Source organism: Conger conger, chromosome 3, assembly GCF_963514075.1.
Source record: "Conger conger chromosome 3, fConCon1.1, whole genome shotgun sequence".
In the NCBI taxonomy this organism is placed as follows: Eukaryota; Metazoa; Chordata; class Actinopteri; order Anguilliformes; family Congridae; genus Conger; species Conger conger.
Window position 1 is genome coordinate 40,039,299 of NC_083762.1, and position 27,820 is coordinate 40,067,118.

The window sequence follows — 27,820 nt, forward strand, 5'->3', positions numbered from 1 at the left end:
AGGGTGGTTAAAATGGTTAAGAAATCACCCATTCAGTGTAGAGTACTTTTCAATCTAAGACTACATTTCCACAAAAATAAAACCTTTAACCATGTCTATGCCCACACATTTTCAGCTCATTGTATCAAACGGCCTTTTTAATTTAATATTTTTCTGCAGAAAATAAAATATAGATAATTAAGGAAATCCTTACAAATCTTTATTATTCATTTTCGGATGTGAAACGAAACTAAATATGTATGCAACTTGACCATTGATATAATGATCATGTATTTTCCAAATAAATGAAAATGGCAACGCCTCAACGCAACATTCAGCTACTGTAGCAGTGAACAGCAGTCCCTGCTGGTAAAGCGAGGTAATTACACTTCCACGGAGTTTGTGTTTATTAAGCCTTAAAGCAAACTCTCAGTCTGCAGAATTTCATATACTAAAGAAGAAAATATAACTGGCTCAATGCACCGGTGCATATTATCCCAATTGTACCAGCGTGGATCACGTTTAACAGAATAAACAGTAATTTGAGAGAAAGTGGTAAATGGGCTAGACTGGAATTTTCCTCAGTCTTCCACTCCTCCTCCTAGTACCCCCTCAATCTCCCTCCCTCCCTGCCTGTCCAGTCGGAGTCCGCGTGGGCTCCGCAGTAACTCAGCTGTTTTCGATGCAGCGTCGGGCGCTATGGGAACCCGTGACACGATTCCAAGCTGTTTTCCGTGTGCGGGGAGTCCAGGCGCAGCCATTTTCCCAGCGATTTCACCATGAAATCGGCTCTTAGCTGCCAGCGTTTGGGATAAACTGAAGGGAAACGCCTCAAGCTGTAAAGAGCGACTGTGACTAAACAGAGCTGGAAAAACAACATCCTCGCCACACACTATCTTCCAGACAGAATTCACAGTCGAGGTCTGATTGACATTTTTATTCAAAAGTTTTTTTTTCCAAGAAATTAACAGAAAACAAAAGTGAAGTAACAACCAATGGAAAATTTACAGTAAAAAAAAATAGGGATTTAACAGAGGAGAGCTACTTTGTGGCTCGTTCGGTTAAGGCACCACGCCGTTGTGTGTGGATAAGCTCCGCGGTCTAGGTTCGAATTCGGACTGTGGCCGACAGCTCCGTGTAGTGATGCGCAATTCCAAAACGCATTCCCCAGGGTATGGGAGGGTTCGCTAATTAGCGACCTCCATTGGTCGTCAGGTACCCATGGACTGCATTTTAAAGCCGCATATGAAGATCTTCCTCAGACACCACTCTACATGAGCTTAACTGTAGTCTGCGGTGTGAAAAGAAAAGAAGCAGAATAGCGACACCACGCACTTCATCTGAGAACTGTGGTCGCCTACACTCGGCAGTGCTGTTCGCACGTGAACCCAGCTGCGGTTGCAGACGGTTGGGTGTTCCAAATTATAGCGGGAATTTGACCTGCTCAGCTCCACATTCGGTGCCAAATAGATTTTATTTATATTTTACTTAAAAAATGAAAAAAACATAGAAAAAGACAAAAATACAGAGGAAGGTTTCCTGTAAATGGACATACAAGTTACCACTGGCAAATCGGTGGCACTGTAAAACTAAATTAAAAGACATTTAATCTAGCAATCATTTTAGATATCACTAAGAAACTCTTTTTCTTTTATTAATTTCTTTAAACAGTCTGTACAAAAGGTCTTTCTCCATAAATTACTTTTTTAATATAACTTATTCAATGTCTAGTACATGATGGTGGATTCCAATGAGCGTTCATTTTCGGTATTCTGTACTTTTAACAACTCTCGATCCAGGTGGAGTATGGCACTTTGTTCAGATGTCACAAACAGCACAACCTCTATGTGTTCCATAGTACTGTACTATGTTTCAGTCTTAGACAAACTGGATAAAGAAATCCCAAGTACGGTCACAGTGGAAACTGTGCAGGAAGAAGCTTCCACCGCATTACTGCTGGACCCAGTCCTCAGGAGCACAGATCCATTAAACACCACAATACTCAAATTCATACTCCGTTTTCTGAAGGACTTCATCGGCTAGTCTTGTGACCCCACAGCAGCAATTTCTTTTTCCTCTTTTGAAACTATGAAACTTAATGTGTGGACACAGATAAAATACGCTCAACGCACAATGTTTGTAATAATGATAATATCTGATGTCATAAAAAGATGTATTTTTCTCTTTAAAAAAAATAAAAAATAAAGTGAAAATAACTGTATATTGCCAGCTCCTGAGCTTGGCTTTTGGTCAGGAAGGGCGGGCTGGACCCGCAAACCCGGCCCAACTTAAAGGAAAAAGAAAACTCTGAGGTAGATAACTGGTCAGTCCGACAACCAGGTCAAAACACAGTCTTTTGGAAGACAACTTAATTTATAAAGCCTTTCTATCTATTGTGATTAAAAAGAATAAAGCTCTCATTATAATATCTATCTGCGATACAATGGAAAAGCAGATTACAGGGTTAAATCATTTCATAGTTTCAAACTGCCTTATTTCCTGGTTTCTTTCTCTTATTGCATGTCTTCTTCTTTGTAGTGATGAAATCAGCCGGTGTAACACTCGCAAGATCCAGATCTTCCTTCACACTTGTTGGTATCAATACATTAATAAATTCATATGTTATTAGGTGTTAGGTCTAGAAAAAAAAAACTGAATGCAAACATACAAAAAAGGCACATTATCCAAACCACACTCTCGTCTGGCAAAAAAAAAAACGGAAAAAAAACACATTTGTTACACATACTGCAAGAGAGAGAGAAATGTTAAACAATTTCCAAAATGTACTAGCTCATCAGATCTTTGGTGAAGTAAACTTTTTTTTTTTTTTTTTTTTTTTTTTTTTTGAAAGTGCCAAGGTTTTTTTTTTCTTACGAAATAGCTAGTTTCATTTAAAGTTGTTTTCACCTCTCAGGTTTTGTTAATACTCTCTTATTTTGCCACAGCTGTCATGGAAGGCAAGTTTTGATTGCTAGTTTTTGCACAATCATAAATCTGAGCTTGTTTGCTGTATTATGACTGAAAAACAAAAATCCAAAATCCTTAAAAAATAAATTCCTGCCAATTCCTAGCAGTTTGCACTCCCTCCAAACCCACCTGTCCCTTCCTAACCCTCCCCCATCCAAATAAATTCATCCTTCACTAAAACTACTGCATTTAGTTAGCTGAAAAAGTTAGCTAAAAGGCAACAATTAAAAAGTCATCATTCAGCAGAATTTCTACTACACTCACACAATCAGACGAACTCAGATAATCAGGTTAAAAAACCATTACATCCTATTAAAATTGATCAAATTCAGGAAGAAGTGTACTCAAAACATGTTCTCTACTTTAGTTTTAAGTTCTACATCTAAAAAGATCAGAAAGGGGGAAAACAATCAAAACTCCTAAACAAAACTCTAAACTCCTAGACACAGATCATTTTAATTAGCTATATCCTAAAAAGCCCTAACTAGCTGATTTACAAGGCATTTATTTTCAACATTTTTTGCTCCACCTAGACTTAAAGGTTGCCTAAACAGCCACTGTGTGAAAAGATTTAAGGCAAATTGAATGGTAAGACAGATCTATACTAAAGACAAACATTTTACAAGAATTGACAGGTAGCACTTCACCAGAGTAACACAATAACACTCACACAGCAAGCACAAAATATAATTTTTCAACATGTCTGGCTAATAAACTTCATGGGGGGAAAGTACAAAGCAAAAGTAGAAAAAATAATTAAAATCATATAAAACATTAACAAAAGACAACTTTACTGTCATGAGCATTATACATCACACAACACAATCCTTGTTCTTGTGTCCTTGTGACAATCCTTGATAAAAAAAATTAAACGGTCTTTCCTTATTTTAAAAAAAAGTTCTCCTTTTTTAAAGATGAGTAATATCCTTTTGACAAAATTCTGCATTTATTTGCACCTCGTAGAAGTTATACCAAAATAGTTTTGGTTGAATCTATTATCGACAAGAACCTGTGCAAAATGTTGATAAATCCATACGGTGTGGCATAATGAAGGCAGCCATGATGGTTTCAGCTGTCCCAGCACTACCTGAAAGAGGGAACACACGCTCATTTACATTTCTTCAAAAGGCTTGACTTAAAAAAAAAAAAAAAACATTGAATGTGAAGATATTATCAACTGGCAACTGGTTTTTACTTAGATGGTGGCTCTTGTCAATAAAGTGACTTGTTAGGAGAAGAGAGGATCTTGCCTTGTTATTACTTGGTTTGTGGGTAGTTATAAGGAGAATGATCGCCAGAAGATTCCACCGGCTGTTGTCCGCCGCTTTCCTGAGGACGATGTATCAAATTAGGGAAGGTAAATTAATATTGAAATATTCACATGCGCATTTGAAATGCAAATCTTGGATAATGTGAAATAATAACAAGTATTTTATTATTTTCCAGAAATTAATTTTTCCCAAAGAGATTGTGCGGTGCAGCCCATAGGGCTGTAGACACTCAAACAATGTACAAATCCCCAAGTGTGTCCACAGATTTAAAACCCCACCATGGCTCTTTCTGTAGTGAGCCCTTCTCTATTTGTAACCCTCCCTGCTTTTTCTCTGTCTGAAAGGGTGGAGGGTGAACTGTCCACTCTCATATCATAACCAAAAAGTCCATCCATCCATCCATTACCTTAACCCGCTTATCCTGAACAGGGTCGCAGGGGGGCTGGAGCCTATCCCAGCATACATTGGGCGAAAGGGAGGAATACACCCTGGATAGGTCGCCAGTCCATCGCAGGGCACACACACCATTCACTCACACACTCATACCTATGGGCAATTTAGACTCTCCAATCAGCCTAACCTGCATGTCTTTGGACTGTGGGAGGAAACCGGAGTACCCAGAGGAAACTCACGCAGACACGGGGAGAACATGCAAACTCCGCACAGAGAGGGCCTGGCCGACGGGGATTCGAACCCAGGACCTCCTTGCTGTGAGGCGGCAGTGCTACCCACTGCACCATCCGTGCCGCCCTTAACCAAAAAGTCTTACCACAGAATGTTTTAGCCTATATTAGATTTAGCCTGAAATGCACGTTGTTACACATCCTGAATACAAGAGGGTGACGTTAGACAAACAGACTGATCGGAGCTTGACAAATTCATGTGCACAAAGCTAGGCTATTGCTGTTAATGGCTACATTAGCCCGCCTGCTGTACAAAAATTGTAAATTGTAGCACATTGTGGAGCCATTTTAGGCAAACAGACAGAATGTGCACTTTTTGTGGTGCCGCACTGGAATAACAAGCATGTGTAAATGAGACTAAAGTTATGATGTCAGCACTATAAAGTGTCAGCAATGCTTTGGCTCCTATACCTATTGTCCTAAACTTCCTAGTCATTTAATGTTAACTACTCTGAAGTCACAAATCTTTCTCTTTATCTTAAATAGGTGATTATACTGTATATAAAATTATTTTGTTGCCTTCGGTTTAATGTGGTAATAACCATTTTATCAAGTTTGATCTGAAGTCTAGCCGACTGTACACAATTATTTGTCATTAACATTCCGTCGTGAAATGCGAAATCATCAACATCTTTGCGATACTTTAAATGCATGGCTTTGACAGGTTACAATACACCAGACAAGCTCAGTAAAATGCAGACAAGTATATGAATCCAAAACGATTTCCGTATTTGACCCAGGTCTGGTTAAAACGTGGCAAAAAAACATTATTAGCGGAGAGACAAACCTCTACTGGGAGAGCTGCAGTCTGCATGTGGGCATACTGAGGAATATAGGCTCCTTGCATAGCTGTATTGGCAGGCATAAACTGCAAGACAAAACAAAATGAAATGAGTTATTAAAGTTATTAAAGTTATTAAAAGTTGTTAAAATAATACCCCCATGCTTGAGAGGTCATGAGCTTTAATTACTCACAACAATGAATCAATTTATTTTTTATTTTTTATTATTATTATGAATTTGTTGTTATACATTAAATTCCTAACATACACAGTGTTATTGACCCAATCGAATAACGAGAATATGAGTGGAGCAATTCACCAAACAAAAACACTGCTAAGAGTATAAAGTACCCTGTTCGTTTGTAATTTGTAAAGCAGCAATAGACTGCATAGGTATTGCTCAATGATTTCCTGTTCTACATCCATGTCCTAGTTGCAGTTCTCACAATATACCAGCCATATTTCCCTTTGAATAAATAAGACTTCAATATTAATTGAGAGAGTGAGTTGTGTGAAACATTCTAGATACCAGTGCATGTAAACCCTGCCAGTTCATTTGTTCATCTTTAACATTTTCCCTTTTCTAAAAAGCGTGCTTATCTGTTCCTACAGTCACTGCGCATGACCTGGACTAGTGCCCCTGTTTCTAAGGTAATGCGATGTACTCCACCACCAGGACTCCACCCCTTCCTGTCGGGACAGCTCTCACCGTTCCCGTGGTGCCCAGCGAGAGGTGACTCATTTGCTGCGTGAGGGGAGACATCATGGACGTGTGCTGCAGTGACATGGTGTGGTCCATAGAGGGCGACAACACCGCTCCCTGAGGGAGAAATGGTGCATTATCTTTCTCCTCAAGACAGAGGTGAGACTCACTCAGAAAAGAGATCGGCACCCGCTACAACCAAACTATTATAATTTCTAAATAAACCTAGCCGGAGCCGGTAAACCAGAAAGAATTCAACTGCAGTTTTCTTCCTCAGGAAACAGGGACAGACCGACAACATGCTTTTAACCATGAGTTATTCAATGAAAGTGTATATATGCTAAATGGCAAAGACATTGTATGGGAAAGGTAGCCTAATTTCTAATGCAGTTTAGATAAACATCTAAACTGCATTCACTTCTCTGTAGAAAAGTATACATTTGAAGGGGACAGCACAGGCCTGCTTTGGTCTGGAAAGAATACATCGTAACACACACAGATCATCATCTCCATCTAACATCAAATAACAAACTTCCAGGGAAAGCTGGGTGCTGGCATTCGTGCCCATGGACAGCAGGGACCTGTCGGGTGAAATCGAGCACCTACAGGCAGTGTCAGCCCTGTGGGCACTTTCATATCAAAAGGGGCATCCGCTTAGATTTCATTCGGGAATTCCCTGGTGCCTGGGGTTTTTTGCAGCGGTTCTATATTAAGATGAAGACGTGAGTAATGCAGGGGGGAGGGGTACTTTTCGGGAATAAGCCCCAGTTCTTTGGTGTCGGCTGACGGCACAGCGCATGAGTAATCCTGAAAGGTCTGCTTCCTGGAAAAGAGGCCTGCTTGGGGGTTCACCTCCATTTCTTCAGCGGGGGGAACCTTCACCCAGATAAAATAAACTTCCCTCCCTGGCACCGATCACGGAGGCCATTTAAACCACCGCTGTTTACTCAGCAGTGAGCCAAATCCAGGGCTGCCTTTGGGGGGTAGGAGGGGGTTAGGAGGATTCCAAGGGCCCTGACTAACAGGGGGCCTCGGGAAACTGTGGCGTAAATTCTGCAGGGATGGGGCGGCCCCGGGCGATGGGGCCCGGTGAGAGATCTTTTCATGGCAGTGCCAAAATCCCTGGCGGCACCCCTAAGCCAGTCACAGCTGGACAGGCAGAGGAGTAGAAAGAGGAAGAGGGGGAAAGTGGGAAGAGGTTGGGAGGGGGAAGGGTACACCTAGAAGAGAAGGAGAAGAGCACACAGGAAGGGAAGCTATAGAAAGAGGAGTCGGGGGAATAGAGGGGAGAGGAGATGATGACGGAATTTAATGGAGAGAGTAAGAGGAGATGAGGACAGAATGAAATAGAGGGAGAGGAGATGAGAGGATAGAATGAAATAGAGGGTGAGGAGATGAGGACAGAATGAAATAGAGGGAGAGGAGATGAGGACAGAATGAAATAGAGGGAAAGGAGATGAGGACAGAATGAAATGAACAGAGGGACAGGAGAGAAATATAGAAAGCAGCGAAAGATGAATAAAGATGGGGTAAAAAAAGAACAGAGGCTACAGGAAAAGAGATGGGAGAGGTAAAGACAGGAGCAGAATGTGGCGAGAACAGAACCAGACAGAAAGGCAGGATATTATCTTACCGGGTGCTGCATGATGTAGGGCTGGTGGGTAACCCAGGATGGATTCTGTACCTGGAACAACACACACACAAACACAAACACAAACACACACACACACACACACACACACACACACAAACATAAACACACACACACACACATACACACACATACACACACACACACAAACACAAACATAAACACACACACACAAAACACATACAAACACGCACACACAAACACACACACGCAGTGGTAAGAACGCTGGCACATGGCAAGGCCTGCTTATGGAGAGTTGCACATAATTCCATTCATCTCATTAGATTAAAAGGACCCTGCTGGCTCTGGCCTCTGCTGCCATTCGGGCAAAGCTTTAAATCCCACATTCGAGCACAGTTTACAGTCCTTTGTGCAACTGTCACTGAGAGAGCCGTGCCCTACATACTTATCAACTTGCTAATAAATGTTATGCCTCCCAATATTATTCCAACACAGTTCAGCTCCAGAGCTGTGACAGTAGCAGCACTCTGCTGAAAGCCTTGAAGGACCTTCAGCATTATGACTTATTATTACCCTTCAGAGCTTCGCTCAGAGGTTTTGTGACTTATGCAGTTTATTTTTACTTAATAATAATAATAATAATAATAATAATAATAATAACAATAACAGCAAGCGGAAAGTAATGGGGTCCAAGTAGCATACAGCTGAAATATGTCAATTCGGTCATGAGTAATGGCCATTTTCACATTTTCCCTGTTAATAGCGCCACCTATTGATGGAGTGGAATGAAATTGTACGTGTCCTTAGTCACATATTCCAGAGACACATATTTCCTTTAAGGTTTGTCATTTCAATTGTTTATTTTTTATTTAATCAATGACCTAAAAACAGTGTACATATACAAATAATAAAATAATCTACAGACAATCATAATTCACTGGACAGTTAAACCCCCATTTCAGTCGTTGATGTTTTAGTTTGTGACCCACAGTCTGATTAAGACCGGTGCAGCTCACAGGCGTATACTCCTCTGTCACGCTCACCCACGCATTTTACACACTACAGCATGCAGCTAGCGGGGCTAGCACTCATTCGACGATAGGTGGGTCTCACACAGATAACAACCAATAAAAACAGCCATCTGAGTCCATGCAGGACCTACTTTCCGTTCAAATCGGAAAACGGACAGCCTCGTCTATCAGACAGTGGGGCTAATGTGATTTTCAAAATTTTATTGCGTGCTGAAATCCATAGTCCTGCGTATGCATGAAAAACGTGCACCCCACACAGACCTGCTGTTCTGCTGATTAATGGAATATCCTGTAAATGAGCTTACGTGCAAGTTTTTGAGTTCCCCGGCTGCTGAATGGCCTTAATTTGCCTTATATGGTGGTCTATTCATGAGCCATTCATCACCATTGGTGGAGAAGCTGGTTGCAGGTACACGCGCTTACGCTGAAATGCTCGGTTTGCCCTTGAAAGCTCACAAGTGCCGCCTGAACAGCACAGAAGTGGGAGCATTCGTGTCAAGGTGGGATAACGGTTTAATCGCTTACATCAAAATATTGAATAATATGTTGATTAGTGAGTCGATAATATCATCACATCTTATTCAGTGGATTCATATGTTATTAATTGGATGCATTTGTTTCATTGGAAGTGTTTGTTGCATAATCACATTAGCCTACTATGTCATCACATTACAGTAATTCACTGTGGTAATATGCCGATTCATTCATTTAAGAATGCTTGGTAAGAGATTCAGAACTATTTAGATTGATTATTTTGTGACTGTTAATGGTCATTTTCCAGCTACTTTTCAAATCTGCAGGGAGCAATGTTCCTGGAATAACATTGCAGAAAGTTCCTAGCAAAAGCATTTTAAGCCATGAACCGAACCATCCAGCTACCAGATGAATCATGACATCATAAAACACTGGTCACATGTGTACAAAACCGTGCTCACATGCTCACAACCTTTACACCTAGACCACTGATGAACCAAATTTCATATTTCTCGCATCCAAATAAAAAAACGGACCTGGATTTACACCGGTCACTGCTTACATATCCGGAAATCGCTCTAGATTGAAGCACAAATATTCACATAAATTCAGTAAATGCCCCCGATGTTGAAAGAAGCATTTTTTTTTTTTAAACAACACGTTGCAAGGGGATACCAACCTGATACGTGGAGACAGGCGAAATGTATGGCTGCATGGACGTCTGAGCGATCATCCTGTTGGCAATGCTGTAGTGTGAGGGGTAAAAGCTGACGGGAGGAGAGAAACCAACTGTCAACATTTTCAGAACAATAATTAAAATACACCATGTTGTCTCGGGAAGGGAAAATATTCCCAGTACATGAGCTATTCCAGGTCTCACTAAAGGCAGGTTGTTGTTCCGAGAAGAACCAGCCTGTGGGTGGCACAACAGATACAACAGTTGGGAGTACCACAGATGTCTATGTGCTAACCAGATGGTCAGCTCTGTATTCTTAACATTGGACGCTCTGTTACAGACATTGCAAAAGACAGAAGTGTTTTTTGATTTGCTGGCTTGCTATGACTATTCAAAAAAAGGGGTGGAGCCAAATCAAGAAAGCGCATATTTAGCATGGCGAACAGCACTGGAACTGCCTGTTCCGTCCAGGGCTGACTACAAGGGCAGAATGATTGAGCTGATCTTCTGGTTAGTATGCGTGTGATGGTATGCTATCGCGCAGCTTGGAAAACGTGGCTCATACGGACACTTTTCGGATCGGTTATTGGACCGTCAGGCCCTGCCCCCCCTCCCTCTTTACCTGTTTTGCATGGCAGCCGTGGTGGGATCGTACGTGAGAGTCATCCCTGCCTGCAGAGATAATGGAGAACACAGGTACAAGTAGCATAAGCTCCTCCGCGTACTGACTCACATCTTTTACATATTCTCACCAGCGTTAAACCGGCCTTCTGCTCATACATATGCATAACATCTGAAAGGATTTTCAGCATATTTAATCGCTAATATTCCGCACCGAGCTCCGCCATGAAACACATCTCAAGTGGCTTCAAAGGTCAGGGCTTAAAGTCGCCCTGGGCTAGTTAGCTCAGATTATAGGCGGTTAATCCCAGACTTCTAATGTGCTTTGGTGAGAACTCGAGAGGGGCATATAAAATGCGAGCGGGACTTACGAGTCTCACCTCCCCGTCCCGGGTCCACACTCGGCCGTTCTGCATGTACTTGTTCTGACTCTGCCTCTTCTTCTGCCCGCCGTCGGCGAACTTACACAGCAGGGGTTCCGATGGAGCTGGAGAGGGGAAACGTGGGGAAGGGCAGGTCAGCAATGCCCGGTGAATGCGTTCTCATTTACAATTCCACAGTGACTGACGTTAAAACTGCTGGATATTTGGGTGGTAAAGCCAAATACAGCTTCATAATAGAGACCAATAAGAGTGATTGACACCTGAGGGTTGTAAAAGCATGTCAGTCTCTCACGTATCTGTATTGGGCTTTACCACCCGAATATCCAGCAGTTGTAACGTCAGTCATTGCCCAATAACAGTTGCAGATGTGGAGGTCTAATCTGGCAGCTGAATTTCTGTTATCTCTTGATTCAGAAAAGCGTCACTGCTCATGGCCTTCAGGAGACTACTTTAGCCTAAAAATCCTATTTAAAAAAGCTTAAAACGGGAAACAGGCCAGAGACTGCCTATATGTGCTCTCTCAGTGCAGCCTGTTAGGGGGCCTTTGTCATCAACACGTCCCCCAACAGCGTAGAGAAACAAGCTGTGCAGTAACTCACTTAACCGATCACACCACAAAATTGAATTGCACACATTCAAGGATTACAGTGGTTGTATTCTGCTAATGGTAATCTGCATTGGTCCCATACACATAGGTTCTCAAAGTGAGGATATTTCCTTGTTTCGTATCATATTACCCAAGACATGTTCCTCTGGGTTGGGGGAAACATGCTGATACAGGATAAATGACTTCCAGCAAGGGAATAGTGCAGCAGTGATCGCTGCTAACCCCTTTGTGCAGATGCCAAATGTGGCCAAATGTGGCTAAATCTGTTGCTTCCAAGAAGTAAGGAGCACTGAATCATTGAGTCGAGTAGCCTCAAGATGCTAGCACCATAGCCACTAGGGGGCACGCACAGGAATTCATAAGCAGTCGTATTAATAAGCAGGGGGCAGTCTTACGCAGAACTCCTGGCGGTGTCTTAATATATTTTCCGTTGAAGTGGGAAATCACCGCATCGCATTTCTCCGTGGATTCCATCCTGTTGGAAATTCAAGACACAGCCAGTGAGAAACGGTCGCATTACACAAGCTCCGACCCGCATAAAATTCGGGCAACGCTACATTCTCGTAATTGGGCTAATTGCCGTACTTGCCTAATGCTTAGCGAACGCTAGGTGAAATCATGTGAAATGACAGTTTCAGGTGGAAGCAGTTTTTCTCTTGTTTCCATGTTGCTTTTGCTCTCTTGCAGGCTCCGCTGGGAGACGGCGGGGAGCATTTCAGGTGAAATAAGCGCATTCTCAGGATGGAATGCGTGCCTGAAGCCTATCACTTACGCAATGACTGAGCAAAGCGGCTTGCATTCGCACTTTAACTGTACGCGGTGCAGTCGGTATGAAAATCGGTATGAAATCGCTCCAGAAGCAGAGCCTAACAAATGATTCCTCCTTTTGCAACTCAAAATTTAAAATAGAACAGTGCACTGCCCAAGGACGACCCAGAGCTGGCAGGTCCTGGGAACGGTCGAATACATTTCAGTTCAGTCATTTTACATTTTAGAAAAAAAACAAAAAAACCCAGATTCAATTATTGAATTTAGAAATTCCCATTTGTTCTAAGGGGTCTTATCTATGAATAAACTGAATTTGAATTCTTTTCCCGAATTGGCAGAACTGAAATTGACACAAACCGTAGTTAATATCCTCCCGGAGCTCTTTTTCTCTAATGATTATTCGGGATTTGCAGAGAGCTAAAAACCTTTGAAAGAATAACGGTGAGACTGCTGGTTTTTCTCTTTTTAGACAGGGTGACCGCAGGCACCCTCGGAGCCGCGTGCGTTTTAATTGGCCGACGGCGACGGCCCCTCACCTGGCGAAGCCCACGCCTCGGCTGGCCCCGGCGGAGTCCCTCAGTATGCGTGTGGAGATGACCTGTCCAAAGGGCTTCAGCATGTTCTCCAGCTCCTGCTCATCCATGGAGGGTGGCAAGTTGGAAATGTACAGATTTGTGGGGTCCTGCTCTTGTTGCTGGAGAGAGAAAGCGAGAAAGAAAGAAAAACAACTGAAAAAGCTCTCTCCCTATCATGTGCTTAACCCATTATGGGCTAAGGGGCCCTACAGAAAACCTGGAGGAAGGCCTAGGAATTACAATGCATTTCAATATCTTGAAAAATGGTTGCATGATCAAACGCAACGCTGGCCTCGCATCCGTCTGTTAAGGGAGATGTAACGCGCGGGTCACATCCTCCCATAAGGGGTTAAAAAAAATTTTGTAACTCACAAAACTATATTTTTACCCACAGGTTCTGAAGTTCAGAGATGCCACACAGCATGTCTTCCTGACAGAAGGCACAGGTTAAATCTAGTCACAGTGTTGTTCTTTCTTCAGCCATCATTCGGTTTTTAGCTGAAAAAGGTGCGCGGCGAGTGGGGATTTGCATTCAGCCCACGGCTGGTTCAAAAGCATGCCGCCTGATCCTCCTCCACAGGATTTTAAAACCGTCAGCAGAAATACGAAGTGGAGACTGAGGCCCTTGGGAATGCTGCTCAACATTAATATTCACAGCCACAATGCCGAATACAGACCCGCCGTGAGAGGAGGACTGCATTAATTTACCATTATTGTACATGGCTGGATTAATACCAGTTATACACTGACAAAACAAAATCTATATTTTCAACTCAACTACAACAATATATTTTCAACAGTCAGGTTAAGCGAGGAGAAGGAAAGGCTTATGGAGAAAGGTGTAGAGACGGGAGGAACAGAACTGTTCTTCTTTGGCAGTTTTAGTCACGGGTTGTGAACACACCACTGCCAACTTTGACCACCAAAGATTACATTTATTTTTATGTGCAATGTTATTGGCCTACTCTAGGTACTCTTTCTTATGAGCTGTCTGAAAATATGAGAGGCTAACAGCTCTTCTGCCCTAACTCACAAAGCAATGCCAAGCCCAAATTAAATTGAAGGACAGCGAGTAGAGCATGCAAGGGGAATACCAATGCCTATTTCGTTTTTGACTTCGATTCTAAAATGAAGAGAATTGCAAAATCTAGTTCCTCATTTGTCTAGTTCCTAAGTCCTCCAAATAGTTGCATGTCGTCAGTTTAATATCACATTGGGCTCACTGTCAGATCCAGGTGGCAACTCAACATGTGAAATCCAGTCAAGTCTTATTTCCAGAATGATCCATACTGGGGGTGAAAAAATGTGAGGCAAACCTATGAATTAAATGTCAAACCTGGAATATCAACTGGGCATAACTGCACTGCATCAGCAAAAATACAAATCATAGTTTCATAACACAGAATATATCACAGTATCGGAATATAAAAACTGACCTGGTTCTTACATTACAACCTACTGTGAGCAGCACTGCACAATTCAGCATTTCCTTTTTGTTATCAGGTAGGATTCTTGGAAACTACTTTTAAGCACACATTTCCAATTTTCAGAAGGGTTTCCAGCAGCAACACAAGTACTTCACTTCAAAGGTGGAAATGTGGGTAATTAGCATACATATTTCAAACCGAGGTCACACACAGCACATGCCCTCTCCTACAAAATGCTCGGCCATCATATGAAAGAAATTAGAGGGCCAGAGAATCCTACCCTGTTCTCTTGAAAAGCACAGAAAGAAATTTGGCTAGCAGATAAGACATCTGTTTTCGCGATGAACGGGGTCACCAGAGAAACCGGTCGGTCGTCAGACGTCATGTGACGGAGGCCTGCCTGCACGAGGCCGGGTCTGCAGGCTGAGGGGATTTAATGCCTGCCTTCCTCTGTAAAGAGAACTGCTCCCACCATGCTGGCCGCCCGGACCAGGTCATGTGACGGGGGAGTGACACCGGCCCACTGAGCACCATACCGAGTTTAGCATCGGCTCAGCTCAAACAAAGCAGTCACACACCGTTCATCAGAAGAGTAAAACAGGCGGGACAATCTCTGTTGTGAGTCCATAACTATGTCACACTGTGGTAAAGAGAATGAAATTCAAGCATGGAATTAATTCAAATCTGGATTGTACAGTGGTGTCCGTAAGCATTTGGACTGTGGTAGAATTTAAATTTAGGCTGCCACATTTAATTTGAGGGTATTTACATCCATATCAGGTGATCCATGTAGGAATTACATCCCTTTTTATACAGTCTGCCCATTTTAGGGGACCAAAAGTAATTGGACAGTTGGCTTCTCAGTGGTTTCTGATAAGGCAGGTGTACTCAATCAGTTCCTTGGAGCAGGAATAAGACAGCTTTCAGTGCCTAGTCTTGATTCTAGGCTTTTGATTGCTGTTGGATTCTGTTATTGGCCTTTGTCAACATGAGGACCAGAGTTGTCCACATAGTGCTGGTACAGTGCCAAAATAACAGAAATTGTACCACTGTCCAAATATTTCCACTGTATGAGCCTTTAGACGGCCCAGCTTGATGTGTTTGTTGTATTTTTTATAAATTGTCCATGAGTTCAGTATCACAAACAAGACCAGACCCTGCCAAGTTCTTAAGTTAAAATGTAGAACTTATGGACTGACTTCCCTCTTAAAATAATGAGCGTGTAAGAGCCATGGAAGTCATCGCGGTAATGAGACAAAAATTATCTGGAAGATTCCAACTTTTTAAACCTCTTCAACAGTCCTTTTAACCTTGAACAAAACCTACATTGAACTTCGGCACAGCAGACAAAACAGCCTTATCTTAATTAAAACTTAAACGGGGGTGGGGGAAGCATGTCAAGCGGCTTGTACTTTGCTGCCAGGGTTCACAGGAAATTTCATTCGAGTGTCATTGTTTAGCCTTCAAGGTCCGAATGGCAGGCTTAACTGGCCTGTTACCATAACAACCTCCTATTATTTACTACCCTTTCGTCTGTCCCAGAATGCAGTACTCCACTCATTACAGTTTACATTGCTTTCTTTTTGAAGGGACACAATGGGAACTCTCGGCCCAATTGACACTCGCAAGAGTCTCTTGTCGGGCCGAATGATTTAAATGTTAAATGCAATTGAAACGGCAGTCAAAACAGCTTCAATGCTTTTTCCAGGCCTGGTCGATGCCTCAACAAATCAGTATGAGGACAAAGTGGCCTTCTTTGAAGTGGAATGATGAAATACATCTTACCCTCGCTCTTCTAAGACTCAGTAATAAATGAAAGCCAGAGGATCTTTTTTTTTCTGCACCGTGACAAATATTTCTTATGGTTGTTAATGGCTGATGCCTGCACTGGAGAAAGCTGGCCTGACTTCCCTCAAAGAGGTAACTGACTTTCGAGAATGAGTCAGCATTGCTCGAGGTTAGGACAGAGACGGGAAACAGCCGGTGTTCTGATCTGTGCCAGGAAGAGACAAGAGCTCCTCCATGCTAACAAACTCTCAAAAATCACTTTGTGGATAGGAACTCACTATAACATCTCCAGACTCCACCCAATTACTGCAGCAAGGAATATCCTCAATGTCATAAATGCCATTATAAAGTCTAAAAACTGAGTTGAAAAGGAAGATATATGTAGAAAGGGTATCCTATATTTACAATGGTACTTAATCTATTTTGTTAAAGATCCACTTATTTTACATTATAGCCAATGTAGACATGGCTATCATGGCTACATCCATTTCTTTTTTCACATATACCCGCCATTTTTATAAGACAGGCATTTATTAGAGCAGACTTCATGAACAGGAATATAGTCTATCTTTACTTCATCATTATCTTTATCAGGTTAGCTTTCACACACACATGCACGCGCGCACACACACACACACACACACACAAACATAACATTTTACATCAGCGAGCCTGTTTTCCTTACCTATTTCTCTGGTCTTTGAACATATTACCAAACTGACTTCCTTAGAAATGCTTTCGAGCCTCACAATCTAGTTACAAACAATGCTACAAGTGAGCGAACAAACACGTCCAAAGAAACCCACAAACCAGGCACCAGGCCTAACCTCCTCTCCAGATTGCACCATCTCTGATAACACATATGGGAAACCCATTTGTGAATGAATACTAAAGAACGCTTTCCAGATCCATTTCATTATGAGAATATAATATTCCCTATTATTATGTTCATGCACATTAAATCCAATTTCTCTGCAAAAACAATCAGGTCCCAGACAGTCAATAAACGGTTTTCTAGGATTTAAGATTTGCTACTCAGATGTACTGCAAACATATTTAAAATGTCTGCTCACAGCCCTCTGCTCAGAGCCCTCCCTTAATGACTAAAGCAGCTAGCTTCTGATTTCCTGCTTGTTCATGCAAAAAATATACACAAGAATGAGGCTAAATGCTACATTTTGGACAGGCAAAATTGACTATACCCTGGATAAATCTCATGCTACTAGTTCAAGTAGAAACTCCCAGGACAACTCATGAATAAATTGCAAAGAACTGTAATCACTATAAAAATGTAATATTATAATGATAATTATATTCACTTCAAAATCTCTCCCTAGTTAGCCAACAACAATTCCCTGTTAAGCTATTTCCGAATCTGTTTCTACTCCATTGCTTCACTCACTTTCAAAGTATAAACCACCTCACACTGACTTCACTTCCTCAATTTTTCGAGTTAATTCCAGATGTAGTCAACAATCATTATCCAAAATCATAAAAAAATGTCAGTTGCTCTAACATTAAACAAAGTGCATCTTCCAAATCACAGCACTGCACATTTAAATAAAAGTCAGAGGCTGTGTCATAAACAGGTCTGTTTCCAAACAGGACCAAATAAAATGATACATGCAAATGTGAAATAGATGTTAGATACATGTAGGCTAAATCATGAAGCATGGTAATTTTCAAATATAACAGCTATAACCACTTCTAAAAAAATTTTCCACTGCTGAAATCTGTTATGCGGAGAGAACTTTGAAATATGGCTGGGGGCTTGTAGGCGAGCCTTCAAAGACCTTTCACGATGACCTCAACATTCCACGTAGACAGGGAGAGACCACCACTGCGACTTCCCCCTGCCTCGCGTACAGCAGATCCTGCTTCTAACACACATACAGTCCCAATGACCCCTACATGCCTCAGTCAACGTGTTAAACCCACCCCCACCGGCCTCCCTAAATCACGTGAGCATGCCTTCTCAGGGTCTGTCAGCAGCACTGGCTCCACAACCTTCTCCCAGACGTTTGCCTGAGATGACCACGTGTCACTGATAAAAACAACACAGACTGCACACAGGATACACACACATTCCTTTTTTTAAATTTTATTTTACAGCCTACAAGCTGGGAACGTGGCCACCATTTTGGCTCGCACCTTAAACGGAGGCACAACGCATCACCTTTTCTGATTCAGATTCATTGAGGTGCGGTAACCGCAGCTTTCAGCAATCATTTTCATGAGAAAGTCTACACCTTCCCTTTCACTCGGAACATTTTAACAGTGAGACACATCAGCAATGCAAAGGGAACAATTAAATTGAACTTTTTGGTAGTGATATAACAACAGAAACTCATAATACCCCCGTGGTGGCAGGCAGGGCTCGGTCTAGGAACAGTACTCAGGGAAATCTGGGGCTATGCCTACTGGTTAAGTAGGCACACAAAACTCGGATGGCGTTAAATCAGCCCAGGGCATTAAAGTGCACTTCTTCCCACAGTAGGCGGCGGAGACGGAGAACAGACGCGCCGAGAGAGTGAGCCTGAGAAAAGGGAGGTGAAGAAACCTGGCTGAAAAGCTGTCATGGTGTTTTGGTTTATTTTGTCTTTGTTGTTTGTCATTTTCACCCCGATCCCATGAGGGTGAAAGGAGAAGATTCTTGTTTGTTTAATTAATGAGCTCTCTCTCTCTCTCTGCCTCTCTCTTTCTCTGCCTCTCTGTCTCTCTGCCTCTCTGTCTCTCTATCTCTCTATCTCTGTCTCTCTGCCTCTCTGCCTCTATCTCTGTCTCTCTCTCTCTCTCGGTCTCTCTCTCTCTCTCTGTCTCTCTCTCTCTCTCGGTCTCTCTCTCTCTGCCTCGGGTTTCTCTTTTTCGGTGATAAAACGCCAGTGAAAACCAATTGCCGCATCTCCCTGCTCGCTGTCCTCTTATTCTGTCCTCCCAAGGTTGTCATCATGTGACACATAGCAGGGGGCCTGCCTCACCTGCATATTCTAATAGCTTTCGGTTTTGCATGAGTTAAATAACGTTGTATACAATGTAATTAATGCCTTCAACATTGACTGAATATTTAACAAAATAAAAATAATATCAAAAAGTGATTTTCTTATTCAATATGAATGTTAGTTTATGAAATGATACAAATCTTTGCTTGGCACGTGCTTTGGATGAATTTTTCATCACGCAGTACATAATTGCTCCAATAGACAGCACTAGTACTCCAACCTTCCGTCCGTGAGCACTTCTGTCGACAAACCATCACCCGCCATCTTAACTCGAGATTTCTTCACAACAGGGGAACCGGAGTCAAACAACTGGTTGAATCTTAAGACACGTAAGCACAACCATCTGGATATTACAGGAGCAATGTACCCCCTCCGCTCTGACGATTATCACAGATTGTCTATATACTAAACAGATGGTCAGCTCTGTATTCTTAGCACTGAATGCTGGCTCATTATGAATATTCATGAGGGGCCAAGGACAGAATATCTATATCTAGTACAGCAACGCAGACAGCATTGGAGTCTCCTGGTACCAACTGAATCCTCCTGGAATAAGGACAGGAAAGAGTTCTGGAGCTGACCATCTGGTTTGCATACAGATCAGATGCATATGCATCTGTGCTATTAACGGCGTGTGATCCTACACCTTGGTAGTGCCTGAGCCCACTTGGAGGCCATTAGCCACTTGCCCTCTTCAGTGACTTGGCAGGGCTGTCAGTAACTTGGCAACGGCAGCGTAACCGGAAAGGGAATTAACTCCTACCTTAGCCATCTGGGCTTGGACCCCGCTGGTCTTCAGGGCCGTGACGGCTTTCTGCGCGGCAGCTGGGCTGTCAAAGTCCACGAAGCCGTAACCTGCATCACAGAGAGGCACGGATTCAGACTGCGCCCCTTCCACTTCCGGTTTGGACAGAATAATGTCTATAACCGACGTATTTAACTGTCGCGGACAGGGACAAAACCTTTGCTGTTCGCAATCTGCCCTTGATTTTATTTGTCCGGTTAGTGCAGTAATCGTGAATCGTATTGTATTGAAAATTTGTTCATTATCTTTTTAAACTTGTTTGGCAGCTACCCCGGCCAGGTCTCTCCTGAAAAAGAGATTTTTAATCTCAATGGGACTTCCTGGTTAAATAGGTTAATAAAAAAAGGTTAAAAAAATAATAATAATAATAAAACCTTGGGCACAAAGCCTACAACACAAGCTAAAAACAACCTGTGTTTGTACATAACTGCAAAGGGAAGTAGACACATTGGTTGGTGCTGTGGCTGATCTGCAAACGAGGTAAAAATGCAAGCACATACAATGGTTAAAGAAAACATAAGGAAAGTTCCCCTACAGATATGCCGTTAATATAAACTGTTTGACCTTGCCTCTCTCACATCTGTACTGCGAGGGAATCGAATGCTGACATTTGATTCTCATGGTTCAGGTCAGCTCACACTGCCGCAGAACTACACTTCAGCAGGCCAATATAGCAATGTTTACCCAAGACAGAAACAGGCACGGGCCCGTTTCCCTTTTCCACCAGACAAATGGAGAAAGGTGACCTCTGACCTAATCACCACTGAAAACAATGTCAATATCTATCTCTTCTATTCTGTAGCACTGGAAAAACAAATAATCAGTTGCCAAAGATTATACGGCATAGGTTTTGGGTCCTGTATTTTAAAATACAGAAGACACACAAACTTGGGAGTATGCACACAGCAAAATGTGTGTAGCAGTTAATTTGGCATTTAAAATGGCCACTGATTTCAACATTCTGTGCTTCGTAAACCTCAAGCTACTAAAGAAATAAAAATAAGAACACTGGTCTAGCTACAAGTGACACATTTCATAACAAACGAAACAGGGTCAACACAAAGGCATACGGAATATGATCCTGTTTTTTTGGGGGGTGGGGGGGGCTTGCGGGGTGTTGTGACTGGTTTGCTCGTCGAGGTCTTTCTGTTGCCATTTGAACCACAGAGCCGCCATGCCTGGCTTAGCGACTGCAGTCTCAGAGCAGCACTAGCCACGCTTCTGTAAAAGTCACGCTTCTGTAAGAGCAGGGTGGAGCTAACAGGTGGAGGGCAGAACCAGCCTGCTCTGAACCAGAGCTGCAGTCAGGGCAGGATGAAAATGTGGTATAAAAATAACCTGTAGGTGTGGGGACTGGGAGAGCCGCGAGGCTGGTAACCGGCTCGTAACACATCGTTCCCATGCAGCCCTCCGTTCCACATACCTGCCGAGCAACACGGTCACCGGCCGACAGACTCGCGCTCCGCAGCCAATTAGGGCCGTCGAAAGAGCGCACTGCAGATATCAGCTCAGAACCTGTGTGCATTCGGGGCTCCTGTTCATGACAAGTGCTAGCCTGAGGGCGTTACGGCAGTACAGCATAGCTATCCAGAAAACCTGTCTTCCTAAGTGAATGACACACATAACAGAGGAGCATTTTACACAAAAACAGCGGTTTCTGTAAAATGGTAAATGCTATGAAATAAAGTTGAAAGCATTAAGCATATAGCAAAAATAAAATACAAAAGTAGAGACAATCGTCTTTTTTCATGGTATTTACGTTTGTTGTAAATAACAAATCTAATTTTACTGTTACCATGCTTTTGAAGGGCACAGTACTGTATACACTGTATTTGTTGTATAGGTAATGCAAACAAGAATTCTGATCTTTCACAGTATATGCACTTACTAAAAGAGACATTATTTTGGCCCTCTTCTCCCCTGCCTGGAATGTCACCCGAGTGAGATGTGCAGAATTTACCTAACCACGTTTGTCATATCGCTGCTGCAGCATTGCAACGGTCTGAAATGTTTGAGGATGTAGCCAAAAAGTAGAGCAACTGCTTCAAGAATAGGAGAGTAATATAGCGGAAACACATATTAACAGATTAACTTTAGTCAGTCTAAAGGGCCGTTTACACCGATTCTGGCAAAGGCACATGGCAACGCATCAAACCCCCAACCTGTCCATTTTATGGGCGGTACGGCAGGCTCAATACATCAAAAACAAACATGATGGAAAGCAACCGGCAAGGCAGACACGCCTGTCTCCGTATTATACAGAGGAAATTAGTCCACTTTTTTGCTACTGAACCGACTGCTGAAGAGAAAGTATATAAAGTTTGATAACTGTGCCACAAATGCACAGTCCCAGGAGCCGTTGGTTTGCAGTCTGGTGCTGGCATTCTCAGCAGTTCCTTATCAATCGCGGCTCCTGTCCGCTAGCCTGCATAGCTGTCAAGAGTCATTACACAGTGACTCATTATACTGAAACAGTGTCTCAGGGAGGGTGCTTGTGACCGACTATTTTTAGTGGGGTGTCATCATCATAACGAGTCCTCTGGGTCCGACTATGTACAAAAATATCAAATTAAGGAAAGTTTTCCCCATACTCTCATATACAGTCGGCTACAGAATTATTGGCACCCTTGATAAAAAAGAAGAAAAATGGCTGCATATAATAAACAACACAATAATCTATATCTCATAATCAAACATATGGGAAAACTATATTTCCATGTTTTTGATTGAGTAATCCAATTCATACTTAAAACCATAGGCTTGAAATGTATTGGCACCCCTAACCACATTTGTAAATAAAATCAAATAACGTTGCCGATAAAGTCCTACTTAATTTAGTTAATCTCAGTTCAATGGAACTGCATTGCGTAATTCCAGCACTGTTATACTAGCATATGAAAATGAGGTCACAAGCATGCAGAAAAGACACATGGTAATTGGCCGTCACAAGTGTGGTAATGGGTACAATACATAAACGCTAAAATATACCACTTAGTACTGTAAGACATATAGAATGGTAAGGGAGACCAAGGATCACAGATTGGCTGCATTAACATGTTTGGTGGCAAAAGGGGACTGCATACCATCAAACAAGGAGAAGCACCTCATACCTCCTGTCAAATATGGCAGTGGGTCATTTATGTTTTGGGAATGTTTTGCTGCAGCTGTCATGGGGCACCATTAAAGATCAATGACACAATAAATTCAACAAAGTACCAGGAAATATTGAGGGGAAACTTTGCTCATCAGGAATTGTCAAAAATCCCTCCAAATGTGTTCTCTAAACTCATCATAAATTATAGGGGAAAAAACTCATGGCTGTCACCTTTGCCTGGGGTGGTTGCAAAGATGTCCAAAACAAAATATATAAGACTTTGATTGATTCCATTGAATCATTAATACAGCACACTACACATGTTGGAAAATAAAGTTTATGTCAATAACGGTATCATTATTTAGTTTACAGTATAGTATTTATTTTTGTGCATATTCATTCAAGGGTAACAATAATTCTGGATCTAACTAAGTCAAAGGGGGAAAAAAAACAACATAAAGAAAAAGTATATTTACACAAATGAAGCTTACTGAGGATTGTTCCATCACCCTGGTTAGGCAGAGAGGGGCTTACCGCTTATAAAACCTTTTAACCTCAGTGGTGGAACCTAGACAGAGATGAATGTGTGGGGCGAACAGCCACCAAATTAACTGTCCAGCCCGATTACTTGGTGAGCAGGTTATCTCTGACAATGGGAAAATGTACAGAAGCAGCCATACAGACCTTTGCATTTGTTTGTCGTCTTATCCAGGATAGCTTTTGTCGATACGATTTTGCCATACCTACAAAAAAAGACACAAGAGAATTGCATGAGTAACGTATTGTCTGCTGCTTTCAGTTCTTGACTATTTGACTTGTAGACAAACACAACAGGAAGTTATTTGGTTGTGGATTCATGCACATTAGAACCCAGAAACTGAATCCATACGACAGTTGAAGCTTCAGAAAGATAAACTGGCCAAGTATGGGCACAAAACGACGCACTTTACTGTAGTATAGACTAGTATAGACTAAAACGGACTTTTCGAATAGAATTATGATTCTGGGCTTATGCTGAAGCTCACGATAGAGGCTGTTTCAACAGACACTTTACAGTACGTTGATTGAAAGCCAACTGTCAAGAATAAAAAATTGAGAGCTTGCAAATGAAGCAAGCATGACTGTGACTGAGGACAGCTGAAAGAAGCGCTTTGATGCAGGCATCTCAAATCTCCCATAACTCAGTTTTGCAGACTTCAGATGTCTGAGGATGTAGCCAGAAAGTGGAGCAAATAAACAAAGAATACCGTAATATGGTTGACTCGCATGTTAAAAGGTTACTTTTATTCAGTCTAAATGACCTCTCACACCAAATCCAGTAACAATGTATGGCGACGCATCGGTAGGGATGTGTATCATTAGGATTTTATTGATACCGATACCAATATCGATACTCCTTATCAGTGCCGGTATTTATCGATACTCTTATCGATACCATGGCGTGTAATTTAGTGTATAAAATAAAGACGTTACAAGATGGTAAAAGATTCAATCGTTTTTTATTACCACAACGGGGGTAACACCAGCAACATCATTGAACAACTTACAGCACCTGCCTTTTAAGCCCTTAGCAAGTCAACATGTGCAGTGCGAGGTATGTCAAAAAAACGAGCAGGCAGCTCCATACAGCCTTAAAGGTAACTGTTAATGTGATAATGCTTCAACAGAACAGAAGCCTAAGTTAAAATTACAAATGCTTCTCAGAATAGATGAAAAAAAAAAAAAAACTGTTGTTAGCGTCTGCCGGGTTGCTAACTTTAGACGCGTTGTTTAGGCAGTCAAACACGCCGCACTCCTTCAGCTTTATGCTATGGGTAGACAGCAAGTGTTTCAAGATGTTGCTGGTGTTACCACCTTTGACGCAACTACTTTCTTGAATATATTGCATTGAGCCGAGGATTCATTGAGTTTGATGAAGTGAGCCCATACCTTGGAGCGCTTAGCTCTAACGGCCGACATATTGACTACTATAAGAAAACAACGGGGCGCTGTGTCATAACCTGTTGACGGCGGCAGTGTCATAATTACGCGACGGTTAGGTAGACTCTTGAAAAATACCAAAAACAGTATCATTTGTCCAGAATCTTTAGCGGTACTCTGGTACCAACCAATTAGGAACCGGTACCAAAAAATACCGGCTCTCGGTACACATCCCTACGCATCGGACTCCCAAGCTGTCTTTTATGGGCGATACTGCAGGCTGATACAATACAAACAATACATTAAACACAAACAAGTGACATATTCTACCAGAGAACACTACCGGCACCTGCTTGGATAGGTGGTTAGTTTTGGCAAAACGTATCTTGATTTATATTTCTCTCATCCACTAATATCAGTTTAAATTCTAAGATAAATATATTATTTATTATCGGGAGCTAGCTAAATGGCAACATTGAAAATTGAGTGGTTGAAACACGTTATGACTAAACATACTACGACTTTCAGAAGCCAACTACAGAACAAAGGGACATAACTGGCTAATTCACACATAAAAGAAAAAAAAAACCATGTCAACGCAAAACATAATAGGTCCAGTACACAATGGAACAAACAATTTGCCTGTTGTCTATTATCCATGTGTTGCATGTTACAACTGCATAATATATCCAGGCGCCAACACATTTTATATCCTCTCCTCCAATCGCCAGCTCACACAAACACAAATGCTGAAACCGCTACAAAGCCCAGGGGAAACGTTAAGAATAATGTTGGCATATGAAGTTTTAAAAGAACCTGTGGACTGGACAGCGATGTTGACAGTGTGATTTCTGCCGGGTGGAGTGAGACAGTTGACAGTATTTTTATTTTTTATTTACATCAATCTCAGAGGTGGCTTCCTCAGGATGAATATGACGGAAATTGTTGTCTGGTGACAGAATCATTTCTTGTATTTATACATGACTTTTCTCATACTCAAAGCACTTTACAGGAAAACTTTCATCTATTGACATCTTGGCCAATTGAAAAATGATGCGAAAATGATTGCTCACGTATCTTGATCTTGCATGCAGACTATGCACAACAGGCCTACATATGCACATACAGTACTCGTACTGGTAAAACTGTAATTATGATGCTGATACTGATACCGATTACTGAACTGCTGCAAAGGCCGAGTACCAATAGCAACCAGTAGCCTCAGTGTGTGCACCCCTAGAAAATACTGCAGCCATCATTATTCTAACACTTAAAAAAATATATAATTCAACTGATTAATAAGCTAGGTCCTGCAACTGGCTCATAAATAACAAGTGACCCTGACAGAAAATGAATATATTGCATTCACTATATTGAAATTAAATACTTTATCAAGGTATTCCAACACCTCCCAGTGTAAGGCGAAACCATTTAAAAAAACCCAAACTCATTAGATGAGGTATTTAGCGGTTTCTTTACATCATTAATTGAAGAATAATAATTTGCAGAAATCTCAGCAGGTTTCTGATTAAATGCAACTGAATGAAAATAGCACAGCATGATGGAAAGAGGTGAGAGTACAGAAATAACTGGGTGCAATGCAGCCCCCGCCCTGCCGTGAGCCTGGAGGCCAGACAAATGAACTTGGCTTTAGCTTCTTAACACTCCTCCTCACCTTGTTGCACAGCAAGTCATCAGAAATGTATCAGTCAGCATATAAAATACCTATATAAATATCATGCTCGAATGGTATTTTGGCTACTTTTTGTTCGGCTGTTTATTTCTCATATGGAAGTGTATATCAGTTTTTAGAGCAATACAATCCATTAATCAGATTAATCAAATTAGCCCTAGTTCTCATCTTTGTTGTACTGTTAGCACTCAAAATTGTACTTCCATCTAGGGTCTTTCAGTGCACTTATCCCTAGTTATGGGTATGCACTTCACACTTTGATCTACGTCCCTCTGGATAAGAGCGTCTGCCAAATGCCAATAATGTAATGTCATACCAACACTGTTCTTTGGGGAATTATTTGTTTTAAGTGACCTTACTAAGTCTGGATACAGGAAAAGCACAGAAGCAGTTACAGCCCTGAGAAAGCCTCAGGAAGTGAGTTTAACAATGCCGCTGGCCTACAATGGCCCGTTTCCGGGGCATGTGAGGCGACAGAGGATAACGCTCAACTTACTGAGAGGGCGAATGGAACTCCATCCCAGCTACTGGACTGCAAAAAGCAGAAGCACACCACTGAGGACACTACTGTGGGCTGCAACGTGCGCTGGCGGTTTACATGGAGAAGAGGAGGACCTTTTGAAATTTCCAATTACAGCTTTCTCAATAGCCTGAAGTGAAAAGAAATTTGAAACTGGCAAACGCATTGTGGGACTGAGATAGAGAAGATGAGCGAGGATGAGAGAAGATAGGAATCCTGGAGCAGAGGAACTGGAGAACAATGTACATCCTCTTCCCCCGTCTTCAATTCTAAGCCCTCATCCTGCCCGCTGCTAATCACAGCTCCTCTTACTATTCACAGCTATCGATTCCTGTGGTTATCGTCAAAAAAATACTCCGCCCCAAGTAATAAAGTGGGATTAAATTAAAGGCCAAGACTACAGAAAATATATTCATCTGGTTGAATACCGTCAAAACAGCTG

The 27,820-nt window shown here is 42.0% G+C and overlaps 1 protein-coding gene across 3 annotated transcripts in view; it reads right to left on the minus strand.

Moving 5' to 3' along the window:
• Positions 1-901: 901 nt before the first annotated feature.
• rbms1a (RNA binding motif, single stranded interacting protein 1a) overlaps positions 902-27,820 on the minus strand; it is a 53,650-nt gene continuing 26,731 nt past the window's right edge. Inside the window, exons 3-14 of one of the 3 annotated variants that reach the window (XM_061233471.1) lie at positions 23,930-23,988; positions 20,110-20,201; positions 13,094-13,251; positions 12,185-12,264; positions 11,180-11,286; positions 10,801-10,850; positions 10,182-10,269; positions 8,019-8,069; positions 6,392-6,502; positions 5,688-5,768; positions 4,197-4,275; positions 902-4,033 (exon numbers count right to left, since the gene is read on the minus strand). In XM_061233471.1, the coding sequence (XP_061089455.1) occupies positions 4,204-4,275; positions 5,688-5,768; positions 6,392-6,502; positions 8,019-8,069; positions 10,182-10,269; positions 10,801-10,850; positions 11,180-11,286; positions 12,185-12,264; positions 13,094-13,251; positions 20,110-20,201; positions 23,930-23,988 (949 nt within the window). In that variant the 3' untranslated portion in view covers positions 902-4,033; positions 4,197-4,203. Of the gene's footprint in view, positions 4,034-4,196; positions 4,276-5,687; positions 5,769-6,391; positions 6,503-8,018; positions 8,070-10,181; positions 10,270-10,800; positions 10,851-11,170; positions 11,287-12,184; positions 12,265-13,093; positions 13,252-20,109; positions 20,202-23,929; positions 23,989-27,820 lie in introns of all 3 variants that reach the window. The other 2 variants (XM_061233470.1, XM_061233472.1) reach the window with 2 other exon arrangements.